The sequence below is a fragment of the Arvicola amphibius genome, chromosome 3 (genome assembly GCF_903992535.2).
Source record: "Arvicola amphibius chromosome 3, mArvAmp1.2, whole genome shotgun sequence".
Lineage (NCBI taxonomy): Eukaryota > Metazoa > Chordata > Mammalia > Rodentia > Cricetidae > Arvicola > Arvicola amphibius.
In genome coordinates, this window is record NC_052049.1 from 119,016,819 (window position 1) to 119,035,703 (window position 18,885).

Genomic DNA, 18,885 nt, shown 5'->3' on the forward strand with positions numbered 1-18,885 from the left:
TGGGGGAAGAGGAGCATTACATAATTCAAAATGTAGATTCATGGGAGAAAAGTCCAAGGCGTGATGGGGTAGCATATAAGAGAGTCTAATTTAGGTAGAGTGCTCAAGAGTTAGCTGCAGCCTGACTTGGCTTAGGGTTAAAAATTTTGATGGTACATGTTCTGGTGTGGGGTTTTTTTTTGTTTGTTTTGTTTTGTTTACTCAGTTACTTGAATAGCTAGGCTTATGCTTTCTGCCAAATTTGGGAAGAGGTGTGTGTGTGCAGACCTGAGGGGCCTGTGTAAGCACGTGTGCCTGTGCACAGCGCAGAGGCCAGAGGAGATACCAGCTGTCTTCCTCCATCGCTCTCCACTTTATTCCCTTGAGACAGGGCCTCTCACTAAACCTGAAACTCTCCATTTGCCTAGGAGATGGCCAGTAAGCTCTTAGGAGCCACCTGTCTCTGCCTCCTGATGCTGAGGTTACAAAAGCACATGGCCATCCATGCCTGGCTGTCACATGGCTACCAAGTTTGAGTTCACCTCTTCATGCTTGTATAACATGCACTCTCAGTTGTGGAGCCTTGCCCCATAGTGTGTGTGTGTGTGTGCGTGTGTGTGTGTGTGTGCGTGTGTGTGTGTGCGTGTGTGTGTGTGTGTCTGTCACTTACCTTACATACGTGCTGTGAACAGCTCGTGTTCCTGTTCACTCTGTTGCTGTGGTCAGAGCATTCAGATTAAAAGCAACTTGGCGGGAAAGGGGTTATTTGGCTTATACTTCAGGTCACAGTCATCATCAAAGGAAGTCAGAGCAGGAGCTCAAACAAGGAGTTAAACAGCAGCCCCGGAGGAATGCTGCTTGCTGGCATGCTCCCTGGCCCTTAGCCCTTTGGCTTTTTTTTTTTTCCTTAGGCTAGGCTGGCCTTGAACTCGCAAAGATGCATCTATCTCTGCCTCCCCAGTGCTAGGATTCAGTTATGTGTCAGCACGCCTTTCTAACTAGCTTTTTATACAGTACAGGTCTATTTGCTTTCCTAAATAGAGGAGGAGTGGATTGGGGGAAGGAACAGAGGGCCAGTGGAGGAGGGACTGGGAAGAGAGAAAGGAGGGGAAATTGGCTGAGATGTAAAATAAGTAAATTTATTTTAAAAATAAGAGAGAATGGGAGAAAAAAATATGTGAGCCTTCTCAACTAGCTGCTATTAGATTTCCTCCTTTTTCCTCTGGTCTGTAGACGGTATGCATGTTCCTTCATGACATTGGATGCAGGTGTCATTTTTCCTCTGGTCTGTAGACAGTGTATATGTTCCTTCATGACATTGGATGCAGGTGTCACTTTTCCTCTGGTCTGTAGACATGCATGTACCTTCATGACAATGGATGCAGGTGTCATTTTTCCTCTGGTCTGTAGACATGCATGTTCCTTCATGACATTGGATGTGGGTTCATGTTTTTTCAAGTGCCAGCTTCTCGGCTGAAATCCTTACCTGTGATATAGTTGAGTCAGTTCTTCCCTTAGGGCCCTAGGTCTTTCTAAACGAAGACCTCCTTCATCCCACAGTAATAGTTATTCCATTATCTTGTTAGCTTTCTTTTTATCTGTCACTTATGAGACTTCTGTCATTGTCCCCCCATTCCACCCCCTTTTACCCTGGTGGAATGTAATTGAGTTTGTGTTTTGATCTTTCTGCTGAATATCTCGGTGAATTTCCAGGCTGATGACAGTGGTTTGTCAGCTGAATCTCCTGTATTGTTTTTCACTTGGATTTATATCCTTATTGATTTTTATGTTGCTATAGTAAAAGTACCCGAGGCTGGGTAGGTCATAAAGGGAACTGACATCTGGGGGTAGTGGCACAGGCCTTTAATCCCAGCACTTGGGAGGCAGACGTGGGTGGATCTCAGTGAGTTTTGAGGCTAGCCTGATGTGCATAGTGAGCGGAGAATTGAAATAATAGTGTCAGCATTCTGGCAAGGGTACCCTGGCTATATCATTTGAAGGAGAAGCAGAAAGAAACTAGGTGTATACCTGAGGCAATGGTGAGGCAGCATGCTCGCTCTGTGGCAGCCTGTTCTCAAGGGAGCTAATGCAGCCCCATGAGGACCTGCCCCTGCTGAGTGAGTAGTGATCTGTTCAGTGAGCAGAAGCCACTAAGCCTCCTTGCTGTCCACCAGGACCTGCTTCCTGTGAGCTCATTATCTTAATGTCACCGCTCTGGAGACAAAGCTCTAGTAGTCAAATGCTTAGGGACAAACCATAACTATACGCTTTCTTTCTCTCACTCTGCCCCTTGGGCCTCATTTCTGTTTCCTTCTGCACTGACTGGGACTTTCAGTTACAGTGCTGACAGGGGAGCCGATGGCATCATTGTCCTGCTGCTGAACAGTCTTATACCAGATCATTTTCTAAAATTTACTTTATTTTATTATTTGTATATGTCTGTGTGTGTGCATGAGAGCGCAGGCCAGAAGAAAGTGTCAGATCTCCTGAACCTGGAGTTATAGGTGGTTGTGAGTCACGTGAGATGGGTGCTGGGACCGAGCTCAGGTCTTCTGAAAGAATAGTATGTGATCTTAACCTCTGAGCCCTCTCTCCAGCTCATTGCTTTTTTAGCTTTCAAATACTCCATAATATGAGGAGTCCTTATCATAGACACATTTCAAATTATCTGTCCCTGTGACATCTGTATAGTTGCTTATCGTGTGGTATAGGCTTTTTGTGTCTTATTAATGAATGAATCTGACTCTCATCGGCTCTTTCTAAAACTCATTTGGGAATTTGGTTGTTTGTAGTGATAAGAGTGGGCACTGTTTCCATGCTGGCTACTTGTAATTTTCATTCTGAGTATGGAAGCAGAGTTATGCTGTGAGGATTCAGCACTCTTAACATACTCTGTATGCTCTGTAGTCTAAAAGCTAATCAAGGGGCTGGAAAGGTGGCTCAGCGGCTTCAAAAGCGCTGGGTGCTCTTCCAGAGGACCTGCGTTCACTTCTCAGCACCCACATGGCAGTTGAAACCATCTGCAACTGCAGCTCCAGGGGTCTGATGCCCTCTTCTGATCTCCTTGGGGGCACTACCTGAAAGTAGCTCATAGACATACGTGCAGGTAAAACACACATGCACATAAAATAAAAATAAGTAAATCTTAAGAGCTAGTCATTACAACCCTTATTGCTGTTTTATTAAGCTTATGCCATTAATTATAGAATTGATTAATCCATAGTACAGATAGGAGTTAAACACATTAATCCCAGTAGGCTGCCATGTCTCCTCTTACCATTGTATATCTTTCCAGTCTTTCATATGCATATAGTTTCCATAACTGTAATGCTGATGTATTTTGTAAATAATCAGTATTTAAATTTTTATGGCTGTTGAACAAGTGCTTCTCAGCCAGGTGAGGTGGATGCTCTTCCAGAGGTCCTGAGTTCAATTCCCAGTAAATGCATGGTGTCTCACAACCATCTGTTATGAGATCTGTTGTAGTGATGGGAGCAGCGGGCTGCATTCCTGCCCGGCTCCCGTGGCGCCCGACTAGCTTTACCTGAAATAATTACATGGAAACTGTATTGTTTTAAACACTGCCTGGCCCATTCGTTTCAGCCTCTTACTCACATCTTTACTAACCCATATCTAATAATGTATGTAACACCATGAGTGGTGTCTTACCGGGAAAGATTCAGCATATCTGACCTGGTGGCTGGCTTCATCGCATCTGTCTCCCTGAGGAGAGGCAGGGCAGTCTGGCTAACTTAGGAGAGGCGTGGCATCTGACTGAGCCATCTACCTCACTTCCTTCTTCCTGTTCTGTCTACTCCACCCACCTAAGGGCGGGCGTATTAAATGGGCCAAGGCAGTTTCTTTATTAGCCAATGAGAGTCCTCCATCAATCTGTTGCCCTCTTCTGGCCTGTAGCCAAACATGCAGGCAGAACACTGTATAATAATTAAATAAATCTTAGGGAGTAAAAATGGGGAGAGTAAGGGAGGAGAGGACTTGTTGAGTGAGCAACAAAAGAGCAAGGTATCACAGGTTTCATTTTTTCAACTCCAGGTGTTTATACTCTCCAAAATAGATGTAGTAGCATGATCAGTTGTATGCCTACATCATTGGATATTTGGTAGTTTTTACAATAGATGCTTTTATGAATGGAGGCTCCCACCCCTCCTACAGTAAAGAAGTGGGTGCAGTGAGTCTGGGGATATGAAAATTTTGTGGTTCTCAAGAAATTCGGCTCTTCAGAAGTGTTGTGCCAGTTTACAGTACAGTTTACTGACAACAAGTGAGGACTTTGTCCTCACAAGTGTCTAGGCTCCTGTTGTGACTTCTGTTTTCTCACTCTGGCTTTTTTTTCAGATTCTTGTCTTCTACTTTTTGAGATGTCTCCTGGCTTTTGTGAGCTGTATTTGTGAACTTTACTTTTATAAGTAAGTATCAAACCTTTGCATCCAAAAGTGCCAGGGGCCCTGCTGTAGCTCAGACAGCTGTCAGAGAGCACGCTCCTGTGGTTTCTAGCTGAAGGGTGACTTCTTGTCTGCAGAGGAGCTGAGGAGCAGTGCCTCCAGCTGCCGTTCCCTTGGCATGTCCCTGATTTTAATTTGCAGTGCATGTCTTGCTCATCTTCATAGGATTTAGTGAAACCTTAGTTTTGGTTCTAAGTGAAGGATTGATCGGTTCACTTCTCCCCTAGAGCTGAGCCAATGGGAGAATATTCCCAGTGTAAGACTCTGCTCTCATTTGCACTCAATACATGGCATCACACCAAGTAGCTCTCAGTTGATTGAATATTAATGAATCCATTATGCATTTAAGTATTCTAGCAATAAAATAGCTGCCTTTAAAAAATGTAACACATAAAACCCATTAAATTTTATAGTGCTTTAACACATTAAAAGAAAGTACTCAGACTTAAGGATCATTATTAAAAGTTTTCCCATAGCTAGATGTGCCAGATTAAAATTAATTTTTGTCCTTGACTCTGACAAGATTAGAGGTAAAAATAAAACCAGTACTCCCACTGGGGATTGTAGCTATAAGTTGATTTTCATGTGGATTTGAGCCTGAATTCAAATCAACCATCTCATCTCCTAAGACCCATGATGGAGATTTATGGTGAATTGTCCTAGATTAGTAGAGGTCCCATGCATCATATAAAAATTTCCCTAGAGAACTGGACTCTTAACCCAGACGTCAGGAAATCACCAGGACTATAGTTGTGATGCACAAGAAAGGGTGATGAAGTCAGGCTGGAAAGTGGCTTTGTGGCAGAGCGCGTGCTTCATTTGCACAGGGTCTGGGTTTAGTTCCCGGGAGGGCATGAGAAACAGAACCAAGAAGTCACACCAAAGTACCACACAGACCAGGGAAGTCACAAAAAGAGACATGACATTGAAGAGCCAGCAGAAATTGCAGTCATCAAGAAGTTGGCATGTAAATCTTCATTCATTAGGAATTATTAAAATGAAAACAGTATTTTCTGTGTGTAGAGAAGTGAAAGAGGGAACTGAAAACATGAAGAGAAATAAGAACCTCCAGAAATGACCAGGCCAGTGTGAAAAATAGAAAGAATGTATAGAAACAAATTTGTAGTTATTTTATGTTAACTTTATATATATGTACATATAAACATATATGTGTGTAACATTCATATAATTTGATATTTAAGACTCAGTAGATAGTCTAGACAGATCAAGACTGCTAGTAAGCAAAGTAGTAAAATGGAAGATAAATTTGAAGAAATTGCTAGGAATAAAGTATAGAAAAAAAGGAATAGAGAGGAAGTTAACGTGTAAGGTTTCTAGATCTGATACAGAGAACGGGAGGAGGTAACGTTCAGGGAAGTGTAGCTCTCAGTTTTTTAGAGCTAGTGGGAAAGGTTGGTAATCCATAAATTCAGTAAATCAGCCGGGCGGTGGTGGCGCACGCCTTTAATCCCAGCACTCGGAGGCAGAGGCAGGCGGATCTCTGTGAGTTCGAGGCCAGCCTGGTCTACAAGAGCTAGTTCCAGGACAGGCTCTAAAAAAGCTGCAGAGAAACCCTGTCTCAAAAAACCAAAAAAAAAAAAAAAAAGAAAAAAAAGAAAAAAAAAGAAAAAAAATTCAGTAAATCATGCATCTTAATCCAGGAATATAAAAAGAACTTTGTGAAATTATGTAAAACACCAGAGATAAAGAACCGATTTTAAAACTGGAGGAGGAGTTCATGGAGTCCCTGTAAGGGCGCACTGAGCAGCGAGTCTGGTGGCAGACAAAGGACGTGAGCAGGACCAGAGACGGAAGCCCTTACTTCACAGTTCCGAGAGAGCAGGCTGTGGGCTGGGGTGGAGTGCTTGAATACTCTCAGGGCCCTGGGGTCGTCCCCAGCAGAACAAAATAAAGAATGCCGAGGCAGATGCCATGCAAAAGTGAACTAACATTTAAGAGCAAGAGCTAAGTGCAGATTTCCATTCAAAAAGAAAAGAAAGAAGAGCCAGCCGGGTGGTGGTGGCACACACCAGGAGAATCTTTGTGTGTTCAAGGTCAGCCTTGTCTACAAATCGAGTTCCAGGACAGCCAGGGCTGTTACACACAGAAACTCTGTGATAAAAAACAAAAACAAAAACCACACACACACAAAGAAAACCCACCTACAAATTAGAGAAATTTTTATTAATATGTTCTTACTGAAAGAACTTCTAAAAGATGTACTTTGGAAGAATCAAAACCTTTTCAGGAAGAAACGGATGAAAGAAGCCCGAGTGAAGCCGTGGACAGACACTGACCAAGTCAGTAGCAGCGCTGGTCCGGGGCCACGCCTCCAGTCCCGCATCCAGGAGGCATGAGCTCGAGGCCAGTCTGGCCTACAGAGCCAGTTCCAGGGCAGACAGAGCTGTCACATAGAGAAGCTCTGTATTGAAAAACAAACAAACAAAACGAAAAAAAAACTTAATAGCAACACCTAAAAGGCATTAATTTGTGGGATTGGAAAAAAAAAAAAACAAAATAATCAAAATGTTGAAGGACAGATGTAGTTTCCCAAGTTTGAAAAACATTGACATGGGTAAGTTACATGGCTTTTTGTGTTATTTTCTAGTCTTTTTTTCCCTGAGAATTAACATTTATTTATTTTTTAAGATATTTAAAGTTCACCCTTTGCCTCTTTCATGCATGTATACAGTGTTTCTCGAGCATACGCACTCTAATTCTGCCCTACCATTCCCTCTAGTAACTGCCTGTAATTAAATTCCCCTCTCATCTTCACGTCTTTTTTTTTTTTTTTAATAACCATATAAACCCTGAGCTGGGCAGTGGTGGTTCCTTCTAATCCCTGCACTCAGGAGGCAGAGGCAGGTGAATCTCTAAGTTTGAGGTCAAGGCCAGTCCGGTCTGCAAAGTCAGGCCTACGTAGAGAAATCCTGTCTCAAAAACAAACAAACAAACAAAAAAACCCCACCACCACCAACAAAAAAACTCCCACTGAGTTCAATAAGTACTGCACACTTGCATATGGCTCTGGAACAATCGACTAGAACATGGACCACCTACCAGCTACATCCCCAAGAGAAATGACTCTCCTGCTAGTAGCCATCAATATGAATAGGTCCTCAGCTGTGGCTAGGGCCTCACGAGCCCCTCCCTCGTTCATGCTAGAATGTTGTTCAGGTCACCACAGCTTGCTGTGTTTGGTATGGTCATGTCATGTCCAGAAGACAGGTTTCATAGCACTCCTCCCATCCTTTGGCTCTTACATCCTTTCCCTCCGTTCTTCAGTAATATTCCTTAAGCCTGCTGCTGCTGCTGCTGCTGGTGGTGGTGGTGGTGGTGGTGGTGGTGGTGGTGGTGGTGGTTGAGGAGGAGGAGGAGGAGGAGGTAGTGCTGGTGGTGGTGGTGAAGGTGGAGGAGGTGGAGGTGGTAGTGGTTTTACATAGCCGTCCTCTTAGAGCATCAGTGGTCGCTTACTCTCATCACCTGGGCTCTCCATTAACCCCGACCACTGTAAAGAGTCTCTTCTCTGCCCAAGGTTGAGTACAGTACTAATCTGTGGATATAAACAAATATTTAGGAAGATTCTTTGAATTAATATGCATAGGTATTTTGATTGCATGTATGCATGTGCACTTTGTATGTGCCTGGTGCCCTGAGAGGCCAAAAAAGGGTGCCAGATCCTCAGGAACTGGAGTTACAGATGGTTGTAAGCCACCATGTGGGTGCTGGTAATTGAAAGCTGGTCTTGTGGAAGAGCAGCCAGTGCTGTTAACCATTGGATAATCTCTCCAGCCCAGAAGGCAGTTGACAACATGTCCAGTTAGCAAAACCGAGATAGTAGCTTACCCACTACAACCTCTGAGCTTCCCCAGGAGTGGGCTTTGAGCCAGGTTTACAGTATCAGGCATGAAGTCCTCCCGTGAAGGAGGACTCAGGTCCAATTGAAAGCAGCTGGTTACCCCTTAGCAATTACGTCACTGTTGCACCTGTGGGCACATCTTGCCTGGCAGGTTTGTATTACGGCGCATAGGGTCCACTGCTGGAGAAGGCCATTGACGACTTCTTCAGTTGTCTAGAGAACCTTCTAGCACTATGAATGCTAGCCATCAGGGAGATAGTTTCGGGTTAGTTCTAGTTTAGTTTTCTCTCTGTCCTGCAAACAAAGTATATGGTGCCTTCATTATATAGGATGTGAGCTAACTGTGATGGGAAAGAGATCTCTGGAAATAGCTTGGGTTGTTTTGGGGACCTCTGGGACCTCCCTGACCAGTAACTCATAGGGAACAGTCCTGTGCCTGGTGCTGATATTTTCATTTAATAATCCATGTCGTCTGGTAACAACATTATCTACTCATGCAAGGCACCTCTGTTGAAACCTTATTTTTTATTTTAAATAATGACATATTTTGATTAGCTTGCAAAGCAGTAGGCATCCATACATTCTCAGTTCTGATTAATCTGCCTCTCTTCTTCATCTCCTCTGCCCAGTCACTGCTAAAACCTTTAACTCTTTGTATTAGCTTTCTGCTTTTGTTTTTATTTTTTGAAACAGGGTTTCTCTGTGTGGCCCTGGCTGCCCTGGAACTCACTCTGTAGATCAGGCTGGCCTTGAACTCAGAGATCCGCCTGCCTCTGCCTCCCAAACGCTGGATAAAGGCATGTGCCATCCTTCTCTGCTTTTATATCATCTGTGTTGAGAACAACCTTTGCTGGACAACCCTGTGCTAGGCACTTTACTAAGCATTTTTCCGGCATTAACCCTCACAGAAACTTTATGTAGGCATAGTTGCTATCCTCCTCTTACAGATGTGGAAAATGGCAGATTATCAAATTAGCCACTGCTGGTCAGAATTTGAACCTGCCTGCTGTGGGACAATGGTCTGTACCCTGTCACATGTATTTTAAATAAATGCTGATTGGCCAGTAGCCAGGCAGGAAGTATAAGCGGGGAAACCAGGCAGAAAGTAGAGGCAGGGCAACGAGAATTCTGGGAAGAGAAAGATTCAGTCTGCAGTCATGACCCAGCTGCAGAGGAAGCCAGATGAGAAGGCCTCAAGGATAAAGGTGCCAAGCTAACATAGACAAGGATAACGGGCTAGTTTAATATGTAAGAATTTGTTAATAAGAAGCTTGAGCCACTAGACCATCCAGTTTATAACTAATGTAGACCTCTTGTTTCTTTGGGACTGAACAGCTGCCGGACCGGGCGGGACAGAAACCTCGGTCAACACCTGCCTGAACCTGAGGCCTGCTATTTTTTTTACTATATCATTCTATCTCCCTATTGATAGCAGATATAATTCTAAATATGCAGATTTTCTTAAAGAAGACACCTTCTGTGCCAAGAGTAAGAAGTCTGTTTCTTATGCACGTGAAATTGCTAACAACTTTTAAACACATTTCCTCTTAAGGAGCTCTTCTGTGTCAGGAGGAAGAGGCTTAGGTTTCTCATGCATATGAAGTTGCTGACAGTCTAGACAGCTCTGTGTTTGACTTCAGCTCTTCACTGTTACTTCTCAAACGCACCTCCATTTCTTCTTTGCTTTGTGACATCTGTCTCCTAGTAGCCACAATATTAATGGTTTTTATCTTTTCTTTGAGGGCCGTGTGCAAGAAATTTGGGCTGCATGTGAGTCGAATGATGCTGGCCTTCTTGGTGCTCAGCACTGGCATGTTTTGTTCATCGTCTGGTAAGTAGAAGGGCAGGTGTGGGGGTTGCAGGTTCACCTTCCTATGCAGTTGCCTTTGAGGGAAGCACTCGGCCAGCAAGGTTATGTAGACGAATGCTTGGCAGGGCGCTTGTGTGACCTGCACAGATTCATGAGTAGTAGACATGGCAGTCTCACTGGAGAGTTTCTCTTCCTTCTTCTTCCTAATGGCTCACTTCCTTTCTTAGCCATTGGGGGAGGAGAGTATTTTTGATTGATGGCTCTGTTTTCTGCCTGTTATTTGAGATGTATTCTATAGAGGTTGCATCCCTTGGGCATTTATTTTATAGTTAGTTTCTGGACACTTAGAATAAAGGTTCTAAGTAGGACTGGCAGCTTTCCAGCTGTGTTGCCTTTGAACACCTATATTCTGTGGACTGAGCTAAGGCAGCCTGCTCAAAAGATAGGTGGTTCCCAATTCTCCAGAAAAATTATCTTGCTAAATTATCTCAATTTTGGTTTATGTTTATATAATCAAGAATCTAGTAGGTACACTAAATATACAAGATAGCACCTTGCACAGAGTTCATGGTTAGCATTTTCTTCATTGACTATATGGAAATGAATGTGCTGCAGAGACCTCTAGGCTCCACCCTGGACCAGCGTGGAGAGCCACTGTAGTGAATGTGCAGTAAATGCTTCATCAGCATCAGCAGAGACCTCAGATTTCTCTGCTTTTTTGTGCTCTGCACTGGCAGCCAGAGTTGACTTCAATATTATTTAGCATCTGTCTGTTAAAGTTGCATCTCATATGTTCTATGTTTTAATTACTTTGCTAGATTTGTATGTGTGGGGTGTTCCCTTAGTTTTGCAGGGTCAGTTCAGACACTTAGGAATTCAGTCTTTACTGCGGAGCCTTTGAAGTGGGCCCTTGCTGAGTGTCCTAAATCTCACTGCATAGTCATTGTAGTTCTTGTAGAATCAGCTGATTTTTTTTGCTTAAGGAATCAGGCCTTATGAAGCATGAGAAGCCACATTTTTGTTTAGTTATTAGGAATATTTTGCTGCTGTTGCAAGAGCCTTGAGTGTGTTCAGACTATTGTATACCATGACAGAGTTATGGTAGATGTAGATGGAGCTGCGGGCTGTGGCCCGGCTCCCACCTAGCTTTACCCGAAATAATTACACGGAAACTGTATTCTTTTAAACACTGCCTGGCCCATTAGTTTCAGCCTCTTATTGGCTAATTCTCACATCTTGCTTTAACCCATATTTAGTAATCTGTGTAGCACCACAAAGGGTGTCTTACCAGGAGAGATCTTAACCTGCATCTGTCTTGGAAAGGAGAGGCATGGCGTCTGCCTGAGGCATCTGCCTGACTCTGCTTTCTTTCTCCCACAATTCTGTTCTGTCTACTCCGCCTACCTAATTTTCTGTCCTATTAAAGGGCCAAGGCAGTTTCTTTATTAACCAATGAAAGTAACACATAGATGACCCTCCTCCATCAGGTAGATGTAATGGTTAAGGGGCTATGCCAAGGCCAGAATGTAACTCTGAGCCTTGAGAAGGTTTCCTAGAATCCCTGTAGAGAACAAGTGTGAACCAGGATATCTTAGCAGAAGATACCAATACATCATCCGCAATGGGTCTGAGTCTTTTGAATCATATTTTCTGCATAAGAATAAAGGTGGAGAGTCCTGCATTTGTTTAAGCTTTAAATTTAGGTACAGGCCAGGAGATGAATGGATGGCTAGTATTATGTAACTTGGGGCCTTGTGTACTTGGAAAAAAGGTGTGAGGAAATAAAAACCACAGTGCCTTTTGTGTTTTGAAAAGGAATGTCCTTTGACTACCCGTTTGTTTCCTTCACTTCCTCCCTTTCTGTGTGTATTTCTTTCTACCCAGGGTCTCACGGTCCAAGACAGGGTCTCATGTGGCCTCAAACTTGCTGCACAGCTGGGGATGCCCTTGAACTTCTGATTTTCTTGCTACAACCTCCTGAGGGCTGGGACTATAGGCATGTGCCACGATGTCCAGTTTCTTTTGTGGTCTAGGAATTGAACCCCAGGCTTTGTGCATTATAGGCAAGCACTCTGTCAGTTGAGCCATGTCTCCAACCTTAGTGCTTGTTTATAATAGTGTTTTCCAAAATAGAGTCATAATTAACTGGCATTTTGCAGGGCAGGTGAATTTTTAAAATCAATATCTAATCTCACTCTCCTGTTCCTTTCTCTCTTTGCTCTTGTAGCATTCCTTCCTAGCAGCTTCTGCATGTACACTACGTTGATCGCCATGACTGGATGGTATATGGACAAGACACCCATTGCTGTGCTAGGAGTAGCAGCCGGGGCTATTATAGGGTGGCCATTTAGTGCAGCCCTTGGGTAAGAAACTTAAGTTATTCCTCTCCTGTATACCCTGGGCATCTGGTCAATCCTGATGTTGTATCAGATGCAGATTTCCCAGCCAGCAATGAAAGTTAAAGAAATTGATTTGGCTGGTGAAGACTTTGGGAACAAAAGCATATTACTGTTTCTTGTGTGTTTTATTCTAATGAGAGTAATGACTGCTAAGCTCCTGCTGAATGCTAGCCTAGCCATTGCTAGCATTACCAAACCCGTCACAATTTTTATTTCTAAATTTTACAACTCTGCAAGAAGCTATAATAAATAGTAGTTTTGCGTGGGTTGGATTTTTGAGACAGGGTTTCTTTGTGTAGCCTTGGTTGTCTTGGAATTAGCTCTGTAGACCAGGCTGGACTTGAATTTACAGAGATCCACTTGCCTCTGCCTTCTGATTGCTGGGATAAAAGGTGTGTGCCACCACTTCCTGACAATAATTAGTATTTTTTTTTTTTTTTTTTTTGGTTTTTCGAGACAGGGTTTCTCTGTGGCTTTAGAGCCTGTCCTGGAACTAGCTCTTGTAGACCAGGCTGGCCTCGAACTCAGAGATCCTCCTGCCTCTGCCTCCCGAGTGCTGGGATTAAAGGCGTGCGCCACCGCCGCCCGGCTTAATTAGTATTTTTATAAATGAGAACATAGGTAGTAAGATTTGAAATAATTTGCCATTAACATTATGCTTGCTTCTTTAAAAATGCTTTTACTAACATATGTTAATTATACATACCAGGTTTCACTGTGACCTTTTCATGCATGTATGGAATGTATTTCAGCCATTTTCCTCAGCCATGTTACTCTCTCTTGTCCCACCACCTCTCCTGCGGACCCCTGTCCTCTGTCTTCTAAAGCTTGCTGATGTTTCTCACACTGCACTGCTGCAGTCTGTGCTGTGCATTTTCCTTTTCACCCAGATTGAAATGTCCCCTTTTGTCCTTCTCTTTTCTTGAAAAAAAAATTGTGTGCATGGGGTGCGTGTCTGTCTATGTTCCTGCAGGCTAGAAAAGGGCATCAGATCCTCTGGAACTGAGCTGCCACGTGGGAGCTCTGGAAGAGCAGCCCATGCTCTTAATCACTAAGGAAGTTCCCCCTCCATCCCTTCCCCTTTCTTGCGCCAACTCCTTCCCCTAGTTTAAGTGTGTCTGCACTTCCTTCCATACTCTTTGCTTCTACTACTTCTTTCTCAGTTTGTCTACCTTAACTTCTTGACTATACTAGAGGAATGGCTCATCGGTTAAGAGCACATGCTGCTCTTGGAGAAAACTGGAATTTGGTTTCACAACTGCTTGTAACTGCAGTTCCAGGGAATCTGGTACCCTCTTCTGGACTTTGCAGGCACTAGCACTCACATATTATATACATAACTTAAAAATACATCTTAATAGTTGTTATTGACATCTTAAATATAATATTCCATATTTTTAAAAGTACCTATAGCATATAGCTCAGTAGTAAAATGTTTGCCTGGAATGTATAGGACCTCACCACAGCAACAAATAACCAAAGAGCAGTTTTAATGAGGTGAAAGGGTTTTGGAGACCGGGGAGATGACCTAGTAAAGTGCTTGCCGTGCAAAGCCGAGGTCTCGAGTTCAGTCCCCGGCACCCACTTAAAAGGCAGGTGTGGTGCTTCTGAAATCCAGGGCTAGGATGGAGACTGAGGAGTTCTGGAGCTCACTGGCCAATAGCCTTGCTGAACTGGTAAGCTCCAGGGTCGGTGGTTGACCCTCTCTCTAAAACATGCAGTGGAGCCACCGAGGGAGAGTTGGCTCAGCAGTGGAGCCACTGAGGGAGAGTCGGTTCAGCAGTGGAGCCACTGAGGGAGAGAGAGTCAGCTCAGCAGTGGAGAGCCCCTGGGGGAGAGTCAGCTCAGCAGTGGAGAGCCCCAGAGGGAGAGTCGGCTCAGCAGTGGAGAGCCCCAGAGGGAGAGTCGGCTCAGCAGTGGAGAGCCCCTGAGGGAGAGTCGGCTTAGCAGTGAAGCCACTGGGGGAGAGTCGGCTGGCTCAGCAGTCAAGTCACCTGCTGGACAAATCTGAGTTTGATCCCTAGAGTCCACGTAAGTGTGAAGGGGACAGAACTGATTCCTCAAGAGTTATTCTCTGACCTCCACATACATCATGGCATGTGTACCTGCAGACCTACACACGTGAGAAATTATTTATTTACAAGTTAGAAATATATAATAAAACCCTAGTTAATTTCAGAAGGGAGAGGTCAGTATTTGTCACGTGTAGGATAATGATGTACATGAATGTATATTGAATGTCTTACATGTCCAATACATATTGATCAATGTCAAGATGGTCTAGCAGCATCTGTCTGTTTCTGTCCATCTGTGGCATACCTCTCCTGATGGGTCCTTGGAAAGACCAGCTTATTTTTGAGAAGACATCTTGTCACATACAAGCTTCCTTTCTTCTCTGCCCCTGGGAAAGCCATTTGGTTCTCTGCTCAACATAGACCTGTGTGACTCTGTCCCAAGTGTTTAGTGCTTTACCAACATCTTCCTGTGTTTCTGTTGAATAGTTTACCCATTGCCTTTGACTCGCTGGCCCTGAAACACAGGTGGAAGAGTTTCTTTCATTGGTCGCTGGTGGCTCTACTTCTCTTCCTGGTGAGTTTCCTGTTTTCTGCGTTTGCTCTCATGTTTGAAGTAGCTTCTGATGTGGCAAAGGAAACATCAGGAGCTCATTTTATTTTTGATTCTGAAGTTTTTCCATCAGCATTTTGAAAAGTACCAATGCTGTTTTTTCTTTTACTTTAGGTGCCCGTGGTGGTCATTGACAGCTACTATTATGGGAAGTTGGTGATTGCTCCTCTCAATATTGTTCTGTATAATGTGTTCACGTCTCATGGACCTGATCTTTATGGTAAGCCTTCAAAAAATTTGAGGAAAAAGTAGAAAAATAGCTAAATTTACCTGAGCTTTACAATTTTAATTCACATGTATCCCTTCTTCCCCATTTCTTCCCTGCACGCTTCAGGCATAGTCCAAGTAGCCTTGAACTCCTGATCCTCCTCCTACATTCTAGAACTGGAATAAGAGCACGCACTGGCCAAATGTGGCATTTTGTGCTGTGTCTTTCTCTACTGAACACACAGCTTTTGACTGCAGTGTAATGAAAACAGCCCGTGTCTCCTGACTGGTGCGGCAGTCAGTGCTGACCCTCCCTCCATGCTGCTGAACATTATCCCCAGATCTAGACTCAGGGAGCTTGAAGGAGTGTTGGCTATGCGTGGTGTCACTGTGTAGCCAAAACTAGTCTTAAACTTGTAGCAATCCTCCTGACTCCACCTCCCAAGTGACACAATTGTAGGGTTGACCATCCATGCCTGTCTTAAACTATGGCTTTGATGCTTTTTAAATTTTTTAATCTAACTACTTTTGAGATGGTTGTGGTGGTGCATGCCTGTAATTCCAGTACTGGGGAGGCAGAGGCAGGAGTAGCAGTTTAAAGCTAGCTACATAGCAAGTTTGAGGCTAGCTTGGGCTACATGAGAACCCTGCCTTAAAAAACAGCAGCTGGGTGTGGTGGTGCACGCCTTCAATCCCAGCACTCAGAAGGTAGAGGCTGACTGATCTCTGTGAGTTAGAGGTCAACCTGGTCTGCAAAGTGAGTTCCAGGACAGCAGGGCTGTGGTTTTTATACAAAGAAACTGCATCTCAAAAAACAAAAAAAAAACAAACAAAAAACAAATACAAATCATCAACAACAACCAAACTTCTATTATCATAAAATGAATATAATAACAAAAAGAAAACAAACACATAGCCCCGTCATCTCCATGTAGTATTAACTTTTAGGAGTATATTCGTACATGTGTTTTCTATACATATACATCTGATGTTAGTTTTTTTGTTGGGGGAAGAAAGTTTGGAAAATCTGCAAAGTGAGCAAAGGAGAGTCACGTCAGCAGGAGAGAACGAGTAAACTGGCCAGCTTAAGATTAAGAGAAAGTGATTGACTGTTGTGCCTCTGTGATGTAGTCTCCAGGTACCTGAGAACCTCTGTCTCATACCCACCCCTCCCCAGTATAGTTTTATTTGACCCCTGAATGTATTTGGGCTGACTAGTTACTGAAAGATGTTAGAGGCATTTTTAGATCAACCAAGCCACTAAATACTTCATGAGCAAATTTCCCCCTTGGAATCAGTGAGGTTTCTTTACCAGTCTTCTAGGTGTCTTCAGAGCATTCTTTGCATTTGACTTCCCTGGCTTGGTTGGGAGTCAGGTGTCTCAGGTCAGCTTCCACAATTAGTATTTGTTGGGTGGCCTGGCCAGTTAAACCAGTAGCTTGTTCTGGCACCCTCTAGATGTCTCCCTTCAGCTAGGGAAAATTTACATGTTTTAAATTGCCCCTTAGTTTGGTTTATACAATTATACGATTTTATTTGACTACATCCAGACTGTGTGGTGAAAATTGATTTACACGTCTCCAATTAGAAATTTATCCATTCTTTATTGGTGAATGGGTTAATTTTGAAAAACTGGCTTCTCACTTTCGTAAATGGGTCATTATATGCTGGGTAGACTGACTGCTTATTAAACTCTAAAGAAAATATGAAAGTGATGCATTTTGTAGCCCTTTAGAAGCTCTCGAGATGATCAGGCTAGTGGGGAAGATGTGGAGAGGAAAGGCCTGATATTCCTGTTTAGTAGTGGGTTGGTCAAGGAGGCTGCGGTAGATCTGGGACTACAGTAGACTTGTATCCAGTCTCTCCTTGGACTCTGGTGTCTGCTGTTCATTTCACCCAGTGTTTTTTGAGAAGAGTCCTAGGGGTTTTTTTTGCCACTTCATAAATCTGCTTTGATTTCACTCAATTTAGTTTTGCTATCATGGAAGTAGAATACTGGTTACTCTGTCAGTAGTGGGGATTGTCTCACCAGCCATGAAAGTGATTGTGTATTGCTGTAGGTAGCTGACCTTAACAATTCCTTGATAGAAGTATTCCAGAATTTGAACTTGACATTATTTTTTGTTCTGTTTTTTCAAGACAGGACTTTTCTGTATAGTCCTAGCTGTGCTGGAACTTGCTCTGAAGCTCAGACTGACCTTGAACTTGTGATCCTCCTGCCTCCACCTCTTTCAGCAAATCTTCCTGGCCTATGCTACCACAATTGGTGATAATTGTTTTAAGTCTGATTTCAGTTCTTGTTTTTCAGAGTTTGTTAGTTTATTTGTTTTCTTGGAGCTAAGGACTGAGCTGATTAGTGTTCTTTAAGAGTGTTAGCTTCTCCTTGTTTAGATGCCTTCTGTGGAGAGAATGCTATCTTAGCTTTGAGTTGGAACTCCTTGTACATTGTAGATTCGCAGTAAAACATCAAGAATGAATGGAATATTGATTTCTATAGAATCAGTAAGGATCCCCGTTACTGTCAGGTCTTAGAACTGCTTTGGTTGGATCTGATAGAGTGCTGACTTGGGATTTTTCTTGATACCAAATAATAATACATGTAATTATTTTAAGATGCTTGTTGGCTGTCAGTTGGCTCAGTCTCAGGGACCAGCATTGTGGATGCTTTGATGTTGTGAAGTTATTAATTGAAACTCAGAGAAGACATTTTTCTATCTTGAAAGTATAACCATCTAGAAATTTTCTACAATTCAAAGATTAAATGGGAAAAAATGAAAGATTAGAGATGTCCCAAATGAATGACTTCTGTCCCTAGCGGTTTAGTTGTCTTTGAATAGGAATGAGCTTTCCCCAGAGGTGGCACACGGTTGAACGAGGCCCCTTCCTTCACCGACCACTTCCCTTTTACTCGTCTAAGTGTCTCTAGCGTTATGACTTTGGTTTCTAACCTTATTTTGCTGTGCAAGCTACAAAAGAGTCAGGTTTTTCTGCCTCTGCCTCCTGATTATCCTTTTAAGCAACGATGATTGCAGGAAATTGCTATGGTGCAAGGCGGATGTCACAACGCACACTGATTAAAACCTGCATGTGTCATTCACTGCCTGATTGAAGTAATCACAGGGAAAAGAGATGAGAAAACGGCTAAATGTTCAGGGAGGGGAGCTCTTTGTTATCTTTCAGGTTTAAGGATCTTGAATATAAAATAAAACCATCGTGAGACTTGCATTTCAGCCATTTTGCTTCCTTCCGAATCCTTTGAGCTCTGAGCAGGACCTGGGTCTCTGGTCATAATGGGGACTGGAGCTGAGGAGGCTGGAGAGGTTGCTCAGGGGTTAAGAGTGTCTGCTGTCCTTGTAGAGGACCCAAGTTTGGTTCCCGGTACTGTGTAGGCAGCTTACAGCCACCTGCAGCCACAGCTCTCCAGCTGTGGTTTTCTACCTTCCTAATGCTGCGACCCTTTAATACAGCTCCTCGTGTTGCGGTGATCCCTAAGCATTATTTTCATTGAAATATGTCATTATTTCATAACTGTAATTTTGCTAC

At 43.3% G+C, this 18,885-nt stretch overlaps 1 protein-coding gene across 3 annotated transcripts in view; it reads left to right on the forward strand.

Moving 5' to 3' along the window:
• Positions 1 to 18,885, forward strand: part of Alg9 (ALG9 alpha-1,2-mannosyltransferase) — a 60,953-nt gene that overhangs the window by 3,824 nt on the left and 38,244 nt on the right. For all 3 annotated transcript variants that reach the window (XR_005284638.1, XM_038322302.1, XM_042054682.1), the window contains exons 4-8: positions 4,336 to 4,406; positions 10,044 to 10,132; positions 12,339 to 12,474; positions 15,012 to 15,099; positions 15,250 to 15,355. Coding sequence is in view for 2 of the 3 variants with exons in the window: in XM_038322302.1 (XP_038178230.1) it covers positions 4,336 to 4,406; positions 10,044 to 10,132; positions 12,339 to 12,474; positions 15,012 to 15,099; positions 15,250 to 15,355 (490 nt within the window). In the remaining variant the exon portion in view is untranslated. The remainder of the gene's footprint in view (positions 1 to 4,335; positions 4,407 to 10,043; positions 10,133 to 12,338; positions 12,475 to 15,011; positions 15,100 to 15,249; positions 15,356 to 18,885) is intronic.